The 18,869-nt window shown below is 35.6% G+C and overlaps 1 protein-coding gene across 1 annotated transcript in view; it reads right to left on the minus strand.

The window, feature by feature from the left end:
- Positions 1 to 18,869, minus strand: part of LOC142337950 (heat shock factor 2-binding protein-like) — a 52,479-nt gene that overhangs the window by 15,064 nt on the left and 18,546 nt on the right. Inside the window, exons 3-4 of the mRNA XM_075387583.1 lie at positions 10,370 to 10,527; positions 7,711 to 7,853 (exon numbers count right to left, since the gene is read on the minus strand). Of these exons, the coding sequence (XP_075243698.1) occupies positions 7,711 to 7,853; positions 10,370 to 10,527 (301 nt within the window). The remainder of the gene's footprint in view (positions 1 to 7,710; positions 7,854 to 10,369; positions 10,528 to 18,869) is intronic.

The raw sequence follows: 18,869 nt of genomic DNA on the forward strand, positions 1-18,869 counted from the left end.
CGGACGGAGTCCGTTCCCTGATTATCATTAACTTTATCATTATCATTAACTTTATCATTACAACCCAAACGGAAACACTCATTATACATTCCTGGATATTTACATTGATTAACTAGAATATTCAATGCATTGTTAATTCTAAATCCTCTATCAATAAGATAGATCATGTATAAGCAATAAGCCCCACAATAAGATTCATCATATTGTTGTATTCTTTCATTAGAGCCTAGATTGACATACTCTTCTAAGAATAATGGAGGAGTTTCTATACCAAAACTATCAAAGTAATACACTGGACCACCTTCTCTTCTTATAACTAAAACCCAATGTGTACCTTCAGTTGGATGTGAATTTACAATAATGTTGGAGTTGGGTTCACTTACGTTATTTGGAGTTTGATCTCTCATTACAATTTCAATTGGTGTTAGACTTATATCATTACCTATATCTTTTAGTCTGATATCACTCATAGCACTATTATCAATATTAAATTTATTATTGAATTCCTCAAAAGTTAGGATAAGCATTTTCTTATAAATAATATTAATGTTTAATTATAACTCTAATTATAAGTCTAAATATAACTCCAATTATAGTCTAATTATAAGTCTAATTATGGCTAAGCATCGGTGGAACCGTTACACGGATGGTCGAAGACCCATAAGTCTAATTATAAGTCTATATTTATCTATGTTTTCATTTATAAAAATGGAGACAGGTAGCGTGGTTATAATTGTTATTTTCTTAATTATATTTTGTTTTATAGTATATGATTCAATACCGAGTAAATATGCAAAACTAGAAGAAAGCTTTGGTGGATTTATGAATAGGAGTCTAGTTAGATTTGAATATGAAAAGTCACCATTACACACTATTGTCTATGGTGGAACTGGTACGGGTAAAACATATTTTGTTAGACAATACTTAAAATTATACTCAGTCCAAAATCAAGATCCGCGAAGTGGTTACACCGATCAGGATCAAAATCAAAATCAAGATCAAAATCAAGATCAAAACCAAGATCAAAATCAAGATCAAAATCAAGATCAAAATCAAGATCAAAATCAAAATCAAGATCAAAATCAAGATCAAAATCAAGATCAAAATCTGCGAAGCAGTTTGGTAAACCACGAACAAAGTTCGTTCACTGATCAACCAAAAAATATAATTATAGTGTGTAAAGATGACAGAGACTGGATAAATCCCGAGACTAATAAGTTTTATACTGGATTTAATAAATGTGATATGAATATGATCACAAAAAACAATATGCAAAAATTTCGAAATTGTGTAATAGTACTTGATGATATGGGTGATAAGTTAAATAAGGATATAGGTTATTATTTTACTGAAGGTAGACATTATAATATTCAAATGATTGTAATGTGTCATAAACCAGCTCAAATAAATAATACAGCAAGAATGAGTTGTGATACTATTTATTTAACAACTTATAATGGACCTGACCTATTTAAAAACTTTAATGAGATATATAAATGTGAACATGACTTCAATAAAATAGTTAGTGAATTAAAAAGTAACTATTATAATTGTACAGATGGAATGTCAGATGAACTTCGTTATGGTATAATTAAGTATAATAAGAAAGAAAATACTTTTATTATTATTAATACTAATAGAACAATGATATATGATTCAAGAGTTGGTTTCCTTGATTTAAAAGCTCTCAGTTTAAAAGATGAGTTAGGAAGAGAAGATATAAATAAACTTATAGCATATATGAAACCACTCATGATAAATGCAACAGATAGAAATGTTATTAGTCATGATAATTATCAGTTTTATTTTAATAAACTTCTTACATTAAAAGGTATTAAAATACAGAATGATGTTTTAACTCAGGAAGTGGTTAAAGCAAATGGTCTTCGATTATTTTCAACTATTTTAGGTATTATAAGTTCAGGTTTAATGATATATAATTTCATGAGTCCTGATATAACAGTAAGAAATGCCGGACATGTGGCAACTGCAGCGAGTACTATGTTGAATAGAACAAGTACATTATTGAACTATGGATTTGGCAGAAATCAAGATCAAGATCAAGATCTGGAACATGAAAGGGAATATACAGATGGAGAAACATGGTCGAAGACCCATCAGCGAAGCAGTTACATTCATAAATATACTGGGATTTTAAATAAAGAGGGACGAGAGAATTTAAACAGTCTATATGTATATAATGAAGAATTTAGAAATGAAATTATAAATTATGTTAAAAACAAAATGCAATTAAACCTTGAAGCTATTTTAGATAAGAGATGTAAAACTAATATACTCAATACGTTAGGAAATAAATATTTAGCAGAGTGTATCAAATCTAAAGATAATACTAAAGATGTAATTGAAATCTTGGGTAAATATGTTGAGTGTAATTGAAATCAGTGAACGAGCTTTGTTCGTGGTTCTCCAACGAACTTTGTTCGTGGTTTACCAAACATTTTCGCAGATTTGACCAATTATAAATGGTTATAAAATGTTTAGAGTGTAACTATAAATGTGGAAACATTGCTTGTTTAAAATATCATTACGAATCATGTCATAAAGATAAAATTGATAAATGTATATGTGGTAATATAACAATAAGTGCTATTTGTGCTAATGATTTTTCTCCATGGGGTTGTTCTTTAAAAAATGAATCTAGCTCTAGTTCTGGTTCTGGTTCTAGCTCAAGTTCTAGCTCTAGCTCTAACTCTAGTTCTGATTCTGGTTCTAGCTCTAGTTCTGGTTCTGATTCTAGTTATAACACTAGTTCTAACTCAGACCCTAACCCTAACTATAACTCAGTCCCTAACCTTAACCCTAACCCTAATCCTAACCCTAACCCTAATCCTAACCCTAACTATAACTCAGAAGTTTTAATCAGTGAAAGGGACGAAGTCCTTGGTACCCCAACTGCCCCGCAGATCCACGAAGTGGTTACACCAATCAGAGAAGCTGTTCCACAGATCAGAAATTGTAATAAATGTAATTATATAAAACCACTAACTGATTTTGATGAGAGTAAGTATACATGTAGAAGTTGTACTTCAGCTAAAGTTAATTGTCCATATTGTGCTTCTATTGTGAGATATGATGGGATACGAGCCCATGTAAAGAAACAGCATCCAGGTGTAGAATTAACTAAAGGATTTAGTAGAAATCTAACTGAAAAACAAAGTTCTAGAACTGAAAGTACTTTAGCCATTAGACAAAATGAAGAAGATTGCTCATGTAAATATTATGATTTTGTATTATTTCTTATTAATAATGGAATAAATATAGAAAAAGTAAAAGAAAATATAAATTTATTAAAAAGTATAGATAATTTGAAATAAAAGTATAAAAAATATAAAAATTTATAAAAATTTATAAAAAGAGGGAATCACTCCTTAAGAGTGAAAAAGAGCAATATTTTCTACTGGGGGATCACTCCGAATAAGAGTGAATCGCTCTTAAAGAGTGAAATGTAAATTTTGCTTTGATTTTTTAATTTTTTTATCTTATTTTTAATTTAAATTAATTTCTGATTAATTATTGACCCAATATAGAGAGAATATAGAGAGAATATTCAAGAAGACATTGAAAAAAAAAAACACTTATCACTGTGTTTCCATCGATCTCAGTGTTTTTGACTGTATACCCATCACAGTGTGTCCCATATACAGTCTCACAGCAGGGATCATCCTTTTTAAGAACTGTGAATTTGGTTTTTTTTTGTTTTTTTTTTATCTCACTTAGTTTTTTTTTCATCAGAATCCTGAAAGGCGGCATCGCCTATCGGGGGACGTTCACTGGAGTCAGTGAGGAAGGAACCCCAAACCTTCCGTTTGCTAAAGCAACTTAACTAGACTCGATGATTTAACCACTACGCCAAGTGAGACAGGAAGTTTTAGTTTTAGATTGGTTAAAAATTGATTAGGGGAATATATGAAAATTTTAATTATTTTAATATTTTCATTTTTTGTTCAAGTTTTTTTCGCAATTTGGTTTTACGTGCTTCGTAGTTTTATACTAGTACTGGGATACGTCCACCGGAGTCGGTGGGGATAGAACCCGAACTATCCGTCTGATAATGGTTAATTACCAGCTTAACTCTGTACTAGTGGTTTGCACTAAATGAGACAAGAATTGATAGTTTTTAATTGTATAAGAAGTGAATATAGAGTGAATATACAGTAGTAGATAAAACAGGGAAACCAGCAAGCAGTAAAATTTGTTCCATTCGACGTGCGCGATTAGCGTTAGGAGAAAAGGAACAAATTTTGCTGGTGGCTGGTTTCCCTGTTTTATCTACTACTTGTGAGAAATTAAATATGAATCAATATGTTTTGAAAACTAAGTACAGCAGTAAAAGTAGAGAAACAACAACACTGATCCATTGCGCTAAGAGCAGACAAATTAGCGCAAAATGATCAAAAAACAACTGCTACGATTAGCACTGTAAAAGTCAGTTCTGAAAGAACATGTTAACAATTGTTGTTCTTGTTTTCAAAAAAATGAAAAAGTAGAGCAGTTACAAAAACAATAGAAAAGCTAAGGAATTGTAGAATCCAATTAAGAGTAATTTCAAAAATTAAAAGAACGCTTAATCTTCTTAGGTTGTTCTGATTTTTTTGATTGTTCTACAGTTTTACATGTTCTAACAAATTCTAATAACTAATACGGTGATACTTAATGGATAGTAGAAAACCTGATATTAGTAACCCTATTAGTCAGAACCCTGAACGTCTTATGGCAAGCGAATGAACGAGAACTTTAGATCATGCAGACCTAAAAAACTGAAATGCGCAAAAGCCAATACAGTCAAGCGAAAATGTTGCATAAAAAGACGAACACTTTTACAATAAATGCTTCCAACTTCGTTCGACATCAAATAAAAATAAAGCAAATAATTGAATGCTGATTTGGCACTGAAGGAACGTTGCAAGGGAAAACAAATTAATGAAAGGTTTCCAAGAAAAATTTTAAGATGGCTTTTAGTAAATGACTATTACATGTCTCTGATTCTTATTGTTCTGTTACAGTTACTGTTGAAAAGAACTTCTCTAAAAAAATCGCTGATTTAAGTAGCTTATCAAGCTCCAACAAGAATCGTCAAGACAGAGTCAGACACTTTTCAACACCGAAATCATTTAAACGCAATATTCAGAGCATATAAAATTGGGCATATAGAACACGTATAGAAAAAGTAAGCATTATGCAAATAGCTAACTTCATAGAGAGCTAGTGTTCCCTTTTTTGTTTAAAGTTTTTATCCAGCATCATTCGCATTGCAGCTTGACCATAAATATCTTCAAAATCGCTTGAAGTTATCAGATCAAAGCAGAGAAATTATTGAAAACAGTGACAACTGCGAGTCGTTGCGTCAGAAACATTTTTCACGTTGAACATTAATTAAGATTCATTACTTCTGACAATTGAACCCACCATACCATATAAGCCCTCAACTGCATACTAGTGTCCATAACAACCTCTTCATTCAAAGAGCTTTTTAAAAATTTTTTGGGTTATGCTAATATGATGACAATTTACTTCAACATATGAAATTAAGCAGAAAAAACTGAGCCATTTTAAAATTTTGACGCTCAATTCAAGATCACTTACACCATCGAATTGAATCGGAATTATACATTCAAACTCAATTAGCAGAGTCAGAAGTCATCTTAAGTGATGTTAGTCAAGTAGGATGTAAAATCTTAGATGTCAGTCAAGTGCTAGTTGAATAATTAAGAAAAATGAAGTCAACAACAAAAATTCATTTGCTGAGAAACAAAAATTAAAAAGAAAATGAGAAAGTAGCTGCTTTAAGCATTTGAAGTTAAAATAATTTGTATACTTTGTGAATACTGAGCTTAGATTCATTAAAAATACAATTCTGGAAAAAAGTTTTTCTCACTGGTTCGTTGAGAATTAGACTTAGGAACGCAAAGTTCTTGTGTTTTAATGTTGTTTGCGTTTGGGGGTTCAAGATCTAAGGATCTGATAGTACCGACCATCATTCTAGTGCTCGCCGACCATTTCGGTTTCTAGCCGACGCCCTCCCGACCTATATGAAGTGTTTAATTTACCGAAATTCACTACTGAAATTCACTAATTTACTGATATTCACCTACGAATACAAATGATTAGAATATGTTTTCTCACTGCCGGTTGAGAAATTTACTTTAGACAGTTGATCAATTGCTCATGTGTTTAGTATTTTGTTTTTTGATCGTTTGTTTTCCGACTAAAACTTCTATGCATCTTTCCATTTTTTTCCATTTTTTTGAATCTTGAAGGAAGGCATTTTCAATCGGTCCCCTAAAAACTTTGCACTCAGTACATACTCAGCTCATACTCAAATAAAATTAACAAAGTACTTGAAAACGTTTTCCTATCAGTTCAGTTATAATTTGATGGTAATAAATATTTCCAACAGTTTCTCCGAAAATTTTTATGCTGTTGCTTTGCTTGTTGAAAAACTTATAGTAGATGGTTTCTCAGCTCAGTTTACAAAACATGTATTAGGAGTCAGTTGGGAGCGGGTGGGAGGAGTTCAAACCATTTACAAGCACCCCTAACAATTTGAAATTTTGTCACCTCAACAGCTTCGGTGAATCGCATACCTCAAAACTAATAACTCTAAGAGAATTGCTCAGTAAATTAATGCCCTCTGGGTTTTACCTGTTTCTCCTTTTTTCAGGACAAAAAGTCAAATGGTCAGTCAAAAAAAACTATCAGGCGAAAGAAGAATTGTCGGCAGTATCAAATATCGTTATCAATCGTTATTAAATTATAGCGGTAGAATACCACAAACGACTCGACAATTCGTGCAACAAAATCACTGAAACTAACCTTACCTAAGTGAGAAATATCAACGAGAAGAAATTAGAAAAGCTAATTGCCTAATGAAATTGTAGAAAGTGCCTGAAAAAACGCGTATACAATTTTTAGCTTAGGAATGTGGTGGCGGGGGGTTGGTGGGAGCTGCTGGGGAAGGGGTCGGCGGGGCGATGAGGGTGGGAGTCCTCGGGCAGGTAGGTGGGTTGATAGGTAGGTTTGAGTTAATTTAGGTAAGTTGGTGGGTAGGTAGAAGGGGGTAGGTAAGGGGGGGGTAGGTGGACGTGGGGGAAGATAGGATAGGTGAGGGTTTCTGTAGGTGGGATTTCTTGGAGGGACTATTTCAGGAATGAAACTTCTGAAAAGGTCCCTTCGACCTTAAAAATTACCACCAGTTCCTCAGTCTATTCATTAGAAACTAAGCTCCTGTTAAGCTCTACGTCAACGTTCTAAAATAAAAGTCAATGTTAGAAAACAAAGACATCGAATTCAGGTCAAACAAATTTGCTTCAGCTTAGAAAACCCTGTAGAAAACCAATATCCCTCTTCGGGTCGTTAAAAGACCAGCAGGACTAATATAATTGCTGCAACCTTTCGTGCTATATCGTACTGCACGTGCTATTTTATACATAGTAATGTGCTGTATGGCAACACAATTTGTAAGTAGGGGCTTAAAATACACTTTAAGCGTCCACTAACAAATTAGAAGGCGAAACAGAATATATTCGAGAATCTTTAAAATCTTACAGGATTTGTTCAAACAATCCTGGTTCAGACTTGATTTTGACTTCGGGTAACCTTCAACGTGTAATTCTGATCAGTATCTTTGGGGACTTTTTAGAATCTGGATAACTAGGGCATTTTACTAATCTTCTAAGATGAAGGACTCACCGACTAACTGGACAACAGCTTGAATCAGTTTGGCAATGTCTTTGTTAGACATTAGCTCCGCTCTGCCAGTCTCCCGTGCTGCTATGTTGGTTAGGCATCCTACCAAGCTAGTAACGAAGCGAGATTCGTCACTTGAATCATTTCTGTAATAACAAGTATCATAGAGTACTTTCAGCGCCCCAACTACAGATAAACTACTGTAAATAAGCATGTACACGTGGGGGTTTGCAAATAATCTGTTCTGCTCAAAAAAAGTTCTCCGTGGAAATTATCTCAATCAAACGTCTGTCAATATTATCCAGATCTCTACAAAGACAAAACGCGTTGCCTCCAAAGCCCAATCGAGTTGCCAAATGTATCCAATATAAGGCTCCAGACCAATGTGACCTCTGATCAGACCATTTCCGACCAAAGTGAGCTCTAATAAAACTCGACTGAGAAATTGTCCAAAATTTTCTGTGACTATGGCGCAGACTGTTTTCAAGACACTGTTCAGACATGCATACGCAAAAAATGTCTGATAAGATCAAACGTTTTTGCTACATGAGCCAATGCAATCAAGATCAATAATCAACTCGTGGATTTGTACCGATAAACTATAAACCTCCATGATCAGACTCTCGTGTGATGCAAGTACGCTCAACGTGCGCTTTATTATCAGACTCTATTCAGACAATTTTCCAGTCAAACGGGGTCTGATCAGAGGTCGCCTTTGTGGGGTACATAAAAACTAAACTTCGTTAATAACCACTAAAAGTATAAGAATAGTTATGAATTTTTGATAAATACAGTGAGAACAAATTACAGCTAGTCCTAAGGTTCCTGTAAATAACTACTCCGGACGTATTGATCTCGAACGACAGTCGAAGGGTTCACTGTGCTTGCAGCTAACTTAAGCACATGTTGGCTAGCCTCAGGGGCGAGGAGTAAAAGCGAGGGAAGGGGCAAGGGGTAATGGGAGGGGCTTAAATAGTAGGAGAAGTAGTCCAACATCTTCATCACAGAATTAAAATCCACCCCCCTCAACCATTCATCAGCAACTTCGGTTAACCGTAGACCTAGAGCCTACTAAAATTCCCAGAAAGCTGCTAAGACTCTTAATGCCCTCAGGTTCTGCCAGTTTATCTCGATATTGGAAACAGAAATATAACTTAAATCTCTCAAGCGAGCAAAAGAATGTTGTCGAATGTTCTAACTAAAGAATGAAAAAAAACAGTCACGTGGAACCTTTGCATTACTAAAATACACTCATGTTTACCATAATTGTCTCAAATTCTCGAGAAAAATTAAAAATTGAGCTACCAATGCCAATTAACTTTTTGAGGTAATTAACTGTTTTGAAGCTGGTTTCCACTTTAACTTGCATATTGACTAATCAGTTTTAAGAACTCACGTATAATTGAGGGCAAAACATTTTCAATCGTGATAATTTGTTCAGTTGTAATAGTTTCACAACAATTCCAACGGCCGCTTGAACATGGCCATGGTTCGTGAGTCATGGACGCAGGCCGTAATCTCATGTCAGGTTGAAGGCAACACTTAATTTTAGGCGATGACAATCAAGATATTTTTCAATCTAAGCTTCATTTTTTCCCATATATTGTCCATTTTTATTTTTTTACTGACAGATGCGGTTTGTGTTGAGATTCAACAGTACAGCAGCACTGTGATCAGAACACCACTGAGTCTGTTGGGGTTGATCAAAACCAAGGCGTCCAGATGCTGGCAACTGCCAGTCACCTCATGAACAGATTTCGAATCACTGTAGATCAAGACGTCATTATGCAAAGCTGTCTAAGTTCAACTATTCGTAAAAAACATAAATTAATGGCATAGTCAATAATTTTTTTTCTACACTTGAGTTTTCTTTTCATTAGCAACACTTTTAGAAGAGACTTCGTTAGTTGAATGAATGATTGAAAACGTCAATTTTCGTGAAATGAATATATTATATCAATATTGAGAGATTTCTTCAAGTTCAAAATCATTCTCTGATCAGACTAGTTTGAACGCACTTTAGTCTAATAAGATCCAACTTCGAGCGCACTTTAGTCTGATCCGAGGTGGTTTCGAGCGCACTTTAATCTGATCATAGGAAGTTTCGAGCGTGCTTCAGTCTGATCACAGGCGATTTCGAGCGGACTTCAGTCTGATCAGAGGAGCATTCGAACGCACACTAGTCTGTCTAATCAGGGAGTGACTTTCGAGCGCAGAAGTCTGAGCAGAGCCGGATTCGAGCGCACAAGTCTGATCAGAGGTGGATTCGAGCGCACATTAATCTGATCAGGGGTGACTTTCGAGCTCACAAGTCTGATCAGAGGAAGTTTTCGAGCGCACTTTAAGCGCACACGGAGCTTCGAGCGCATGATAGTCTAATCAGAGGACAATTCAGTCTGGGTCGGTCTGATCAGAGGTCGCATTTGTCGGGGGGTGGTCTGATCAGAGGCCATTTCGGTCTGGAACTCAATCTGGGCAGCCACCCACTTTTGTATCTTACACAATGCACGGTGAAATTGGACTACCTACTTATACTTAATCCTCTCAATTGGCCGGTGAGTCGTGTCCAATTTCATTGAAAATGGCCACGACTCTTCATTTCGGTTCTTCATTCCAAATCTTGGCTAAATGCACGGGAAAGGAACGTCTGAGAGCTAGCTACCTGGGATCAAGTTTCCTCGGAAATTGTACTCCGCTGAAGGAAGTTGAAGCAGTGAGTGGGGGCGACACAAATTTTCCAATCACTTTGCCTGACAAATTGACCAATTCGCTGAGATCAGAGCCACAGAGAGATTCAAGTGCATCGTCACTCTTCAAAGTCTAGAAGGTAAACAATTACTTCTCGATTTAAGTTTTACAGCCACTACTTTTCAACTAATGAATTGATTTAGAAACCTCATGGGAAAACGTCTCACCTAATGTTAAATTCTTGAATAAAAAAAACTGGAATATCAAAAATAAAACTGAAATGAATACATTTATAATTTTCTATTTGACTAAGTGTTGACTTTACTGGGAAATCAAATAACTGTTTTCACTCAATTCGTGAAAATTAATATGCCTGTCATGTACGTATATTCAGTTTTTTGTTTACCGCTTGAATAAACTTCTTTCAAGAAAAAATAATAAAGAATCAAATCGTGACGTAAGTAGTGATGTGTCTTTCTGGGCAAACTACGGGGGGGGGGGCATAAGTGTCTTCCCGTGAACACTACGGGGGGGGGGACACAAGTGTCTTCCTGGGCAAACTACAGGGTGGGACACTTTGAAATTCTTTCTCCTTATTTCCCCTGCCATGCATGAAACTAATCTTAGGAAACCATTTTCCCTCCACTTGCGCGACTGGTTTGCCGCTCTGGGCTTGAAGCCATTTTAACTACCACCGCTTTGAAAGTTAATTCGTCATATGTCTGCGCCAGGGTACTTTAATCTTGTTTTGGTCTGGGCCCATTTCAAAATTTTACCCACAGTTATACAGAACCTACACACCCAATACCAGAATACGAATTCCAAATGCCACCAAGGCGAAAACGTTGCTTGTTGGACTGCTTTCTGTGTCGCTCCAAATTTTTAAATTCTAAAGATCTTTTTTACTCATTTTGAAGAAATACACCCCAACAATTTTAGATATCAATGTGAAAACTGCAATCAGAAAAATTGGCGTTTAATTGACACACGATACCACCAGTGTGAAAATTCAGCAGTTATTGCGCCCCCTCTAATTATCCAAAACCCTGTTTTAAGGTGCAGAATTTGTTTCAAAGTTTTTACCCAGCAAATTGGTTTGACTAACCATGTTAAAAGTCATTCCCCCAGGGAAATTATTCTTAGTCGTCGTGGAATCCCGATAAAACGGCGTTAGAGAAACCTTTTATTTTGTCTGCTTTTTATAATAAAGTTTCAATTTTTACATTAATTTGTATTTAGTTTATATGAATGCTTTTTATAATTTATCCATGCACTTCAACTACAACTAAATGTAAGTTATCAGTTATCTTCACTGCTTGAATTGTATAATACTAGACGTCTGCGTTTTGGTGTTGGTTCTATTATAAGACTATTACTTGAAGATAAATCAGACATATCACTATTATTGCTTGCCTCGCTTTCAAGTGCTTCCAATTCTAGAAAAGAATTGTCAAGGGCTGGCGGGGAAATTGCGTAGGGTTCATTCCAGTCAACAATATCTTGATCAAGCTCACTTTCTGAATAATCGGGCTGATTGAATCCTGGATCGGGGGGAGAAAAAATATTGTTTTCAGATATCACATTTTCCGGGGTTGGTTGTGAAATTGAATCCAAGTCGCTTTCGTTTTCTGACTCCCAATCCCAATCATTTAATATAACATTGTGAAATGCAAATTCTCTAATATTTTTATGTCCAAATGGTAGGGAGTTTATTGGGTCAAGGTAAAACCGCTTGTCACAGTAGGCCGAAAGCGCAACTCTGTTTTGTTCCAGTGTCATCAACTCATGTTTCTCTGATTTGATGGTCACATTTTTGACGCGGACAATTTCCCCGCTGTTCAATACTCTCTTGAAGACCTCGTGCTTTAGTTGTTTTTGCCCCTCGTGTGTTATTCCCTTTGCACTTTTCTTCTGACAGTCTGAAAGAACATTACAATCAATCCATTTTCTATTTCAATCTATGTGCTTTCCTAATCTAGGTTTCAATGTTCCTGTTATATTAAAAAGACGTTTCCATGAATTTGGTTAGTTTCAAAACTGGAATTTGCTTTAATAAGATATAATGTTACACATACCCTTCGTTTGTATTGAATACATTTTGGGTTTCAAGCCACAGAACTCTTCCATTACCACCCCTGCCAGTTCGTCTTTGAATTTGAGAGTTACCATATGATTTTCTGTGTTGTACAATGTGTTATCAGAAGGGTAGTTGGAGAAATCGAATTCTGTGTTGACTTCTGCTCGTGCTAGCTCCTCATACAAGTCATCACAATCAACAGCATAGGTAAGTGAGTCCGTATCAGAGTATAAAAGTTCACACTTGAACCACTGTTTCATATTCTCGTAGTGAAATCGAAACATGAATGCTTTTGAAAGATCCAGAATTGAAGCACCAACTATAGTAGGTTTCACCCAGTTGATTTTCGTTTTTCTTGTAGTCACGACTGCCATGTTTTCATCAAAAAATTTAAAGGATTTCATGTTAAACTTATCTGTGTGGTTGAGGAGAGCTCGTTCATCTCGGACCAGGAAAGCGTTAACTCGATTCCGCATGCTTTCACAACACTTTCCAAAAGCAGAGTTGTTCATGAGTTTGAAGAAGTTTTCAGCAATTTTGCTGGTTGCTGCTTGCCGCAATCTTGTGTTCAGTTCGATATACTTTGCCATCCACTTTGATTGTCTGAACTTGAGCACCTTGTGCAGTTTTGAAACTTTAAGGCCGTTTCGTTCATAAATCTTCAACGTTACATAGTGTAGTGTATAATCCTTCTTATCATAGAGTGTTTGAAGCAGTTTGTTGCACTTTGAAACTTTTGGGAGATGATATTCTTCCAAAAGGTCCAACTGGTAACTACCCAACCAAATGCTGTCCACAGGTTCTCGGGTGGGTGCCATTGGAAAATCTTGGTGAGCATCGTGAATTGAGTCGGGGTAGTCCAAGTCGACGCAGACGATATATCCAAATTCAGCGTCGTCTGGAGTTTGCAAAATTTGTTCAATCGTCACTTCTGTGTCCGTCTGGAAGGAATTGAGTGGCAAGCAGAAATCCTTCATGATCCCACCATAGAGGTTATTAGCATCTATGGTGAGACCATATGTTGATTTTTGCGTGTCATCAAAACGTTCCAGATATTTGTTGTTTGGCGTGAACAGTCTTTTTGTGTATACCGAGGACATACCCCCTCGCAACAATTCTTCTGCTATATCAAGATGGTTGCGATCTGTGAGAAGTTCCAGGTCGGGTTGACATATCTTCAGAAAGGCATCGCCCGCTAAGTGTGGTGCTGATAGATATTGAGCACAGTCCAAACTGTACGAGTCCAGACAGACTGCTCGTAGCCGCTCAAACCAACAGGCGAGCTGTAGGGTGTCGACTGTCAAGTACAGATCGTGATATTCACCCATGTTTCTACAATCAAATTTTTCGAAGATCAGCTTTGCTTTTTCGTAGTCAGCTTCCGTTATTGTCACTTTTCCTGATTTGAGTTTGTCGACCCAGCACTTCTTAGGCGGCAATTTTTTTAGCTTGAATTTTCTGAAGGTGTCCATGTAGGAGTAGGGGTAGAATCCTTTACCGTGCAGTAGTTTCACATCATTTTGGTCACAGTTTTCAAAATGGTTATCGAGTATATCGAAACTGTCTTTATGCAAAGACTGAACTAGTTTATCTAAAGACGACTGCATGAAGCGAAGAGAATCGATAAAGCGAAGTTCTTCGTATATGGGAATGACGTTTTGGATTTTTATTCACTATATCTTTGATCCAAACTTTAAAGCTAAAACTGATATAATTCTCATCAGTTTGAGGTATTATTGAAAATTTATTGTTAGGGTTGCAGTGATGAAGACTCTTTACAACATGATACAAGTCATATCCTGACAAATTGTGTGCGATTATGGGGACGAAGCTCTGTGTTCTGCGCTGTAGGTTACACTTTGAGTGAGCCCAGCCAAGAAACTGATTTGAGAAATGGCAGTGATCCAAGACTTTTTCGTTGTCCGCAGAGAAACTAGTTTCGCATATCCAACAGTGAGTCGCAAGCTCTTTTGCTTGTCCAACTGCTCCTGTGAAGTACCTGTGTTTTTGCTTTTTCTCGTAGATATCTTTTGCCAGTGTCTCCATTTGCTTCACAAAGACTTGCATGCAATCTTCACCTCTGTACAGATGGAAGAACTCCAAATTTGGACTTCCATGTGAAATGGCTACATAACAGTAACCGCTCGGAATGTGTTTGTCCAACACACGAGTCCCTGAAGTCTGTGGGTTTTGTTCAACTGATGATACCGGAACAATGATTGACTCTAGGTCAAAATAGGCAACCAGTGGAAGAGCTGTTTTTACTTGAAATTTTTTGAAAGCGAGACTGTTGCTGTCTGGCTTAGGTAGCAGAACTTGACAAGTTTCGAATTGATAGCAAAGTTTTTCGTGTTTTTGAAGCGTTTCGTTGTTCGCGCAAACATGAAAACAGTTGCGACAGATTTTTGCGCGTGCATCAATCTGTCGCCCTTGCACTTTTCGAACTAAGTTTACCAGGTCCGTTATCAGCACGAGTGATAACGTTCACCATCAGTTATCAGTAGGAGATCAACGACAAAATCAGAGTTGTGCTTTGAAATGCGGAAAGGATACAAACTTTTCTTTTCGTATCGAAAAACGTTCACTTTTACATCATTACATCTTTCAAACGCGCTTATTTTGTCAATTGGCATCGGCATCGGGAAATCTCCTACTGCTTGATGATTTAGAGGGTTTGAGCGAGCGTATGTTGCTGGGTTTGTTTTTTTGCTGTACCGATCCCCAGGTTGCGTGAGGGGGCAACTTTTCCCCTGCAAATGGTAGGCAGTCGTGAAACAATACAAGAAACAGTTTGGATCGTTAAAGTTTCGGATATTGAGCAGGCATTTTAGAGCGCTAAGTTCAGTTGGAAGTGCTATATAGGTTGATCCCCGAATAGGGTTGAATTTTACAAATCGAATTTCGAGTTTTTCTACCTTTTCAATAATCCAACCACTTCCACTTGTGGCATACATTGAAACCACAATGACAATATGCTGCACGGACTCAAAGAACTGTTCTTCGGAGAGACCATCCGTGTACACAATTTGCATTTCAGCGTTAGCGTAAATTGTTACGTGTTTTTCTTCTTCATTAATCCCCTTAGTGAAAGTAATGATTAGAGAAAGTTGAACTTTCTGAGGACCTTCAAGGGTCTTTTGACGTACAAGTTCATTGATGTGATATCTCGATGAGTTCATGAAAGACAAAACGTCAGTGTGATCATTACCTTCAATCTCGTAGATCTCCAGAGCACCTCGAATTGCCGACTGTACTGGTACTGCTTGGTTATTGCTTTGACCTCTGTTCCAAACAGGCAATCCGTGAGCACTCTTCAGATGTTGATGAAAGTTACTCTGGTTGTTGAAAACCAGAGTGCAGTAGGCACACTGATTTTGGACTTCTCCACCGTGCTCCCGTCGGGTGTGTTGGTCCATTATCAGAATGTTGTGAGTCTCAAAACCACAAGTGCTACACTCCAAGGCTGGGAATTCTGGTTGAACTCCATGAACGCGCTGTTTGTGTCTTCGAAGGCTTCTTTTGTCGGCCAGTTCCTTTGCGCAAATTTCACACGGTTGGGTCATTTTTGAGTTTTTCAAATTTTTTCTTTCGAAAATTCAACTGACAGCTTTACTGAGAAAACGACTGAGCAAATGAAGTCAAATTGTAACAACAGTTAACTGGTACAATTATAGGGAGTGTTAGTTGGTTGAAAGTTGTGTTTTACACGAGAACAATTTCCCTTTGAGGGTGTGCTTGCACTTTGACACAATTTGCCAGGTTTGGAACGCAATTCTTGGTAGGAGTGTAGGTCAACTTTAACCCATGTTAACTTTTGACCAATAAGCGGTGTGTTCCTGTTTCAGAACTACTCATTTCCATTATTTCCATGAATGGTAAAAGGTTATTGTGTAGTTTTAGTTATATCTGTTATCTACCACAACTGAAACATAGCTAACTTAGTATACCTACAATATTCTCTTTTCTGTCGGGAAATAGTTCAAGTGTTCAAAATACTCTTCTACAAAAGTTGTTTTAAACTTTCTCTACTCTTCGAGGGTTGTATCGAAATTCCGTTCTATTTTCAACCTTATTATCAGTTTTCACTTTTAGGTTTCTGGAATACTTGGCAGTATTCTTATACTATTGACTAAAATTGTTCTAGACTGCTATTATCAGCGTGTTTTATGTGAACATAATGTAATTCCATGAAAGACACTCTGTCTTATCATTGTGCAAAAGTAAATTGTAGCTATATATAAGACAAAGATAGGTCGAAAGCAATTGAAATTAAGGATTTGATATTTACCACTAGTACTGATAACATATTTACCAAATGTGATTTGGTGAAAACCATAAATGTGGTTGTGGAATAACTAAATGCATTCTATTTAAAGAAAATGAACTTCTTTAGTGCCTAAAAAACCTTTTTTCTACTATATGATGAATAAAATAAAAGTTTTTTGTAATTACTTAAGTAGTGAGATTTTTGCACTTTTACAGAATTCCTACATATGGAAATTGACTTTTCACCATTTAAAAACCTTTTTTTACCCTATGGTTAGTAAAATAAAAGTTTTTTGTAACAACTTATGTAGTGAGATTTTTGCACTTTTACAGAATTCCTACATATGATAATTGACTTTTTACCATTTAAAAACCTTTTTTTTACTCTATGTTTAGTAAAATAAAAGTTTTTTGTAACTACTTAAGTAGTGAGATTTTTGCACTTTTACAGAATTCCTACATATGAAAATTGACTTTTTTCCATTTAAAAACCTTTTTTTACCCTATGGTTAGTAAAATAAAAGTTTTTTGTAACTACTTAAGTAGTGAGATTTTTGCACTTTTACAGAATTCCTACATATGAAAATTGACTTTTTACCATTTAAAAACCTTTTTTTACCCTATGGTTAGTAAAATAAAACTTTTTTGTAACTACTTAAGTAGTGAGATTTTTGAACTTTTACAGAATTCCTACATATGAAAATTGACTTTTTACCATTTAAAAACCTTTTTTTTACCCTATGGTTAGTAAAATAAAACTTTTTTATAACTACTTATGTAGTGAGATTTTTGAACTTTTACAGAATTCCTACATATAAAAATTAACTTTTTACCATTTAAAAACTTTTTTTTACCCTATGGTTAGTAAAATAAAAGTTTTTTGTAACTACTTATGTAGTGAGAATTTTGCACTTTTACAGAATTCCTACATATGAAAATTGACTTTTTACCATTTAAAAACTTTTATTTACCCTATGGTTAGTAAAATAAAAGCTTTTTGTAACTACTTATGTAGTGAGAATTTTGCACTTTTACAGAATTCCTACATATGAAAATTGACTTTTTACCATTTAAAAACCTTTTTTTACCCTATGGTTAGTAAAATAAAACTTTTTTGTAACTACTTAAGTAGTGAGATTTTTGCACTTTTACAGAATTCCTACATATGAAAATTGACTTTTTACCATTTAAAAACCTTTTTTTTACCCTATGGTTAGTAAAATAAAAGTTTTTTTGTAACTACTTAAGTAGTGAGAATTTTGCAGTTTTACAGAATTCCTACATATGAAAATTGACTTTTAACCATTTGAAAACCTTTTTTACCCTATGGTGGATAAAATAAAAACTTTTTTGTAACTACTTAAGTAGTGACAGTTTTGCACTTTTACAGAATTCCTTCATATGAAAATTGACTTTTTACCGTTTCAGAATCTTTCTTTCTTCAATATGTGTCTTAAACAGAACTTTGCTTGCTTGCTGTGTTTTTATGTTGACATGTGAGATTTTCTTCCAACTTTCACTAGCTAACATTTTGACGGAATACTTTTTTGGTTCTGCCTTCTCTTTCTCGTTTTATTCTCCAAACAAAAAAAGAGATATTATGATTTTCAATTAAAATTACAATTGCAACTTAATATTTTTTTTACACAATCACACCCAAAAAATATTATTAAAGCACACACTTTATTTATTTACAGATTCATAGAAATGGTGACAGTTTAAAAAGTTTCAGTTCTCAGAGTTTAGTTTAGTCCTCAAATATATCTATAAGTGGTGTTCGATTGGCACGTTTTTTCTGTGGAGCATTGCATACTTTGGGAGTCTCTGAATTCAAGGGTGTTGTGTTGGTTGAGGTTCTGTACGTTTCAAAGGATACTGTAGCATTCTCTGCACTCTGCGTTGGTGTCACAAAAGTTGTCTCTGAAAGAAGAGAACTATCGAAATTCGGTTCGAACTGCTCGGTTGACCCCATATTCCAAGACATTTTGTCCATGATTGAAGCGATGACTGTTTTTCGTTTTGTATCTGTTGTTTCCGGCGTAACAATGGGGCTTGGTTCGTTTGTTGCCGGTGATCCAATTGGTGAAGTAGCTGGTGAAGTTGGCGAAGGTTGAATTCCCCAAAGTTGAGC

The sequence above is a fragment of the Convolutriloba macropyga genome, chromosome 4 (assembly GCF_964194025.1).
Source record: "Convolutriloba macropyga chromosome 4, txConMacr16.3, whole genome shotgun sequence".
NCBI classification, from domain to species: Eukaryota; Metazoa; Xenacoelomorpha; order Acoela; family Convolutidae; genus Convolutriloba; species Convolutriloba macropyga.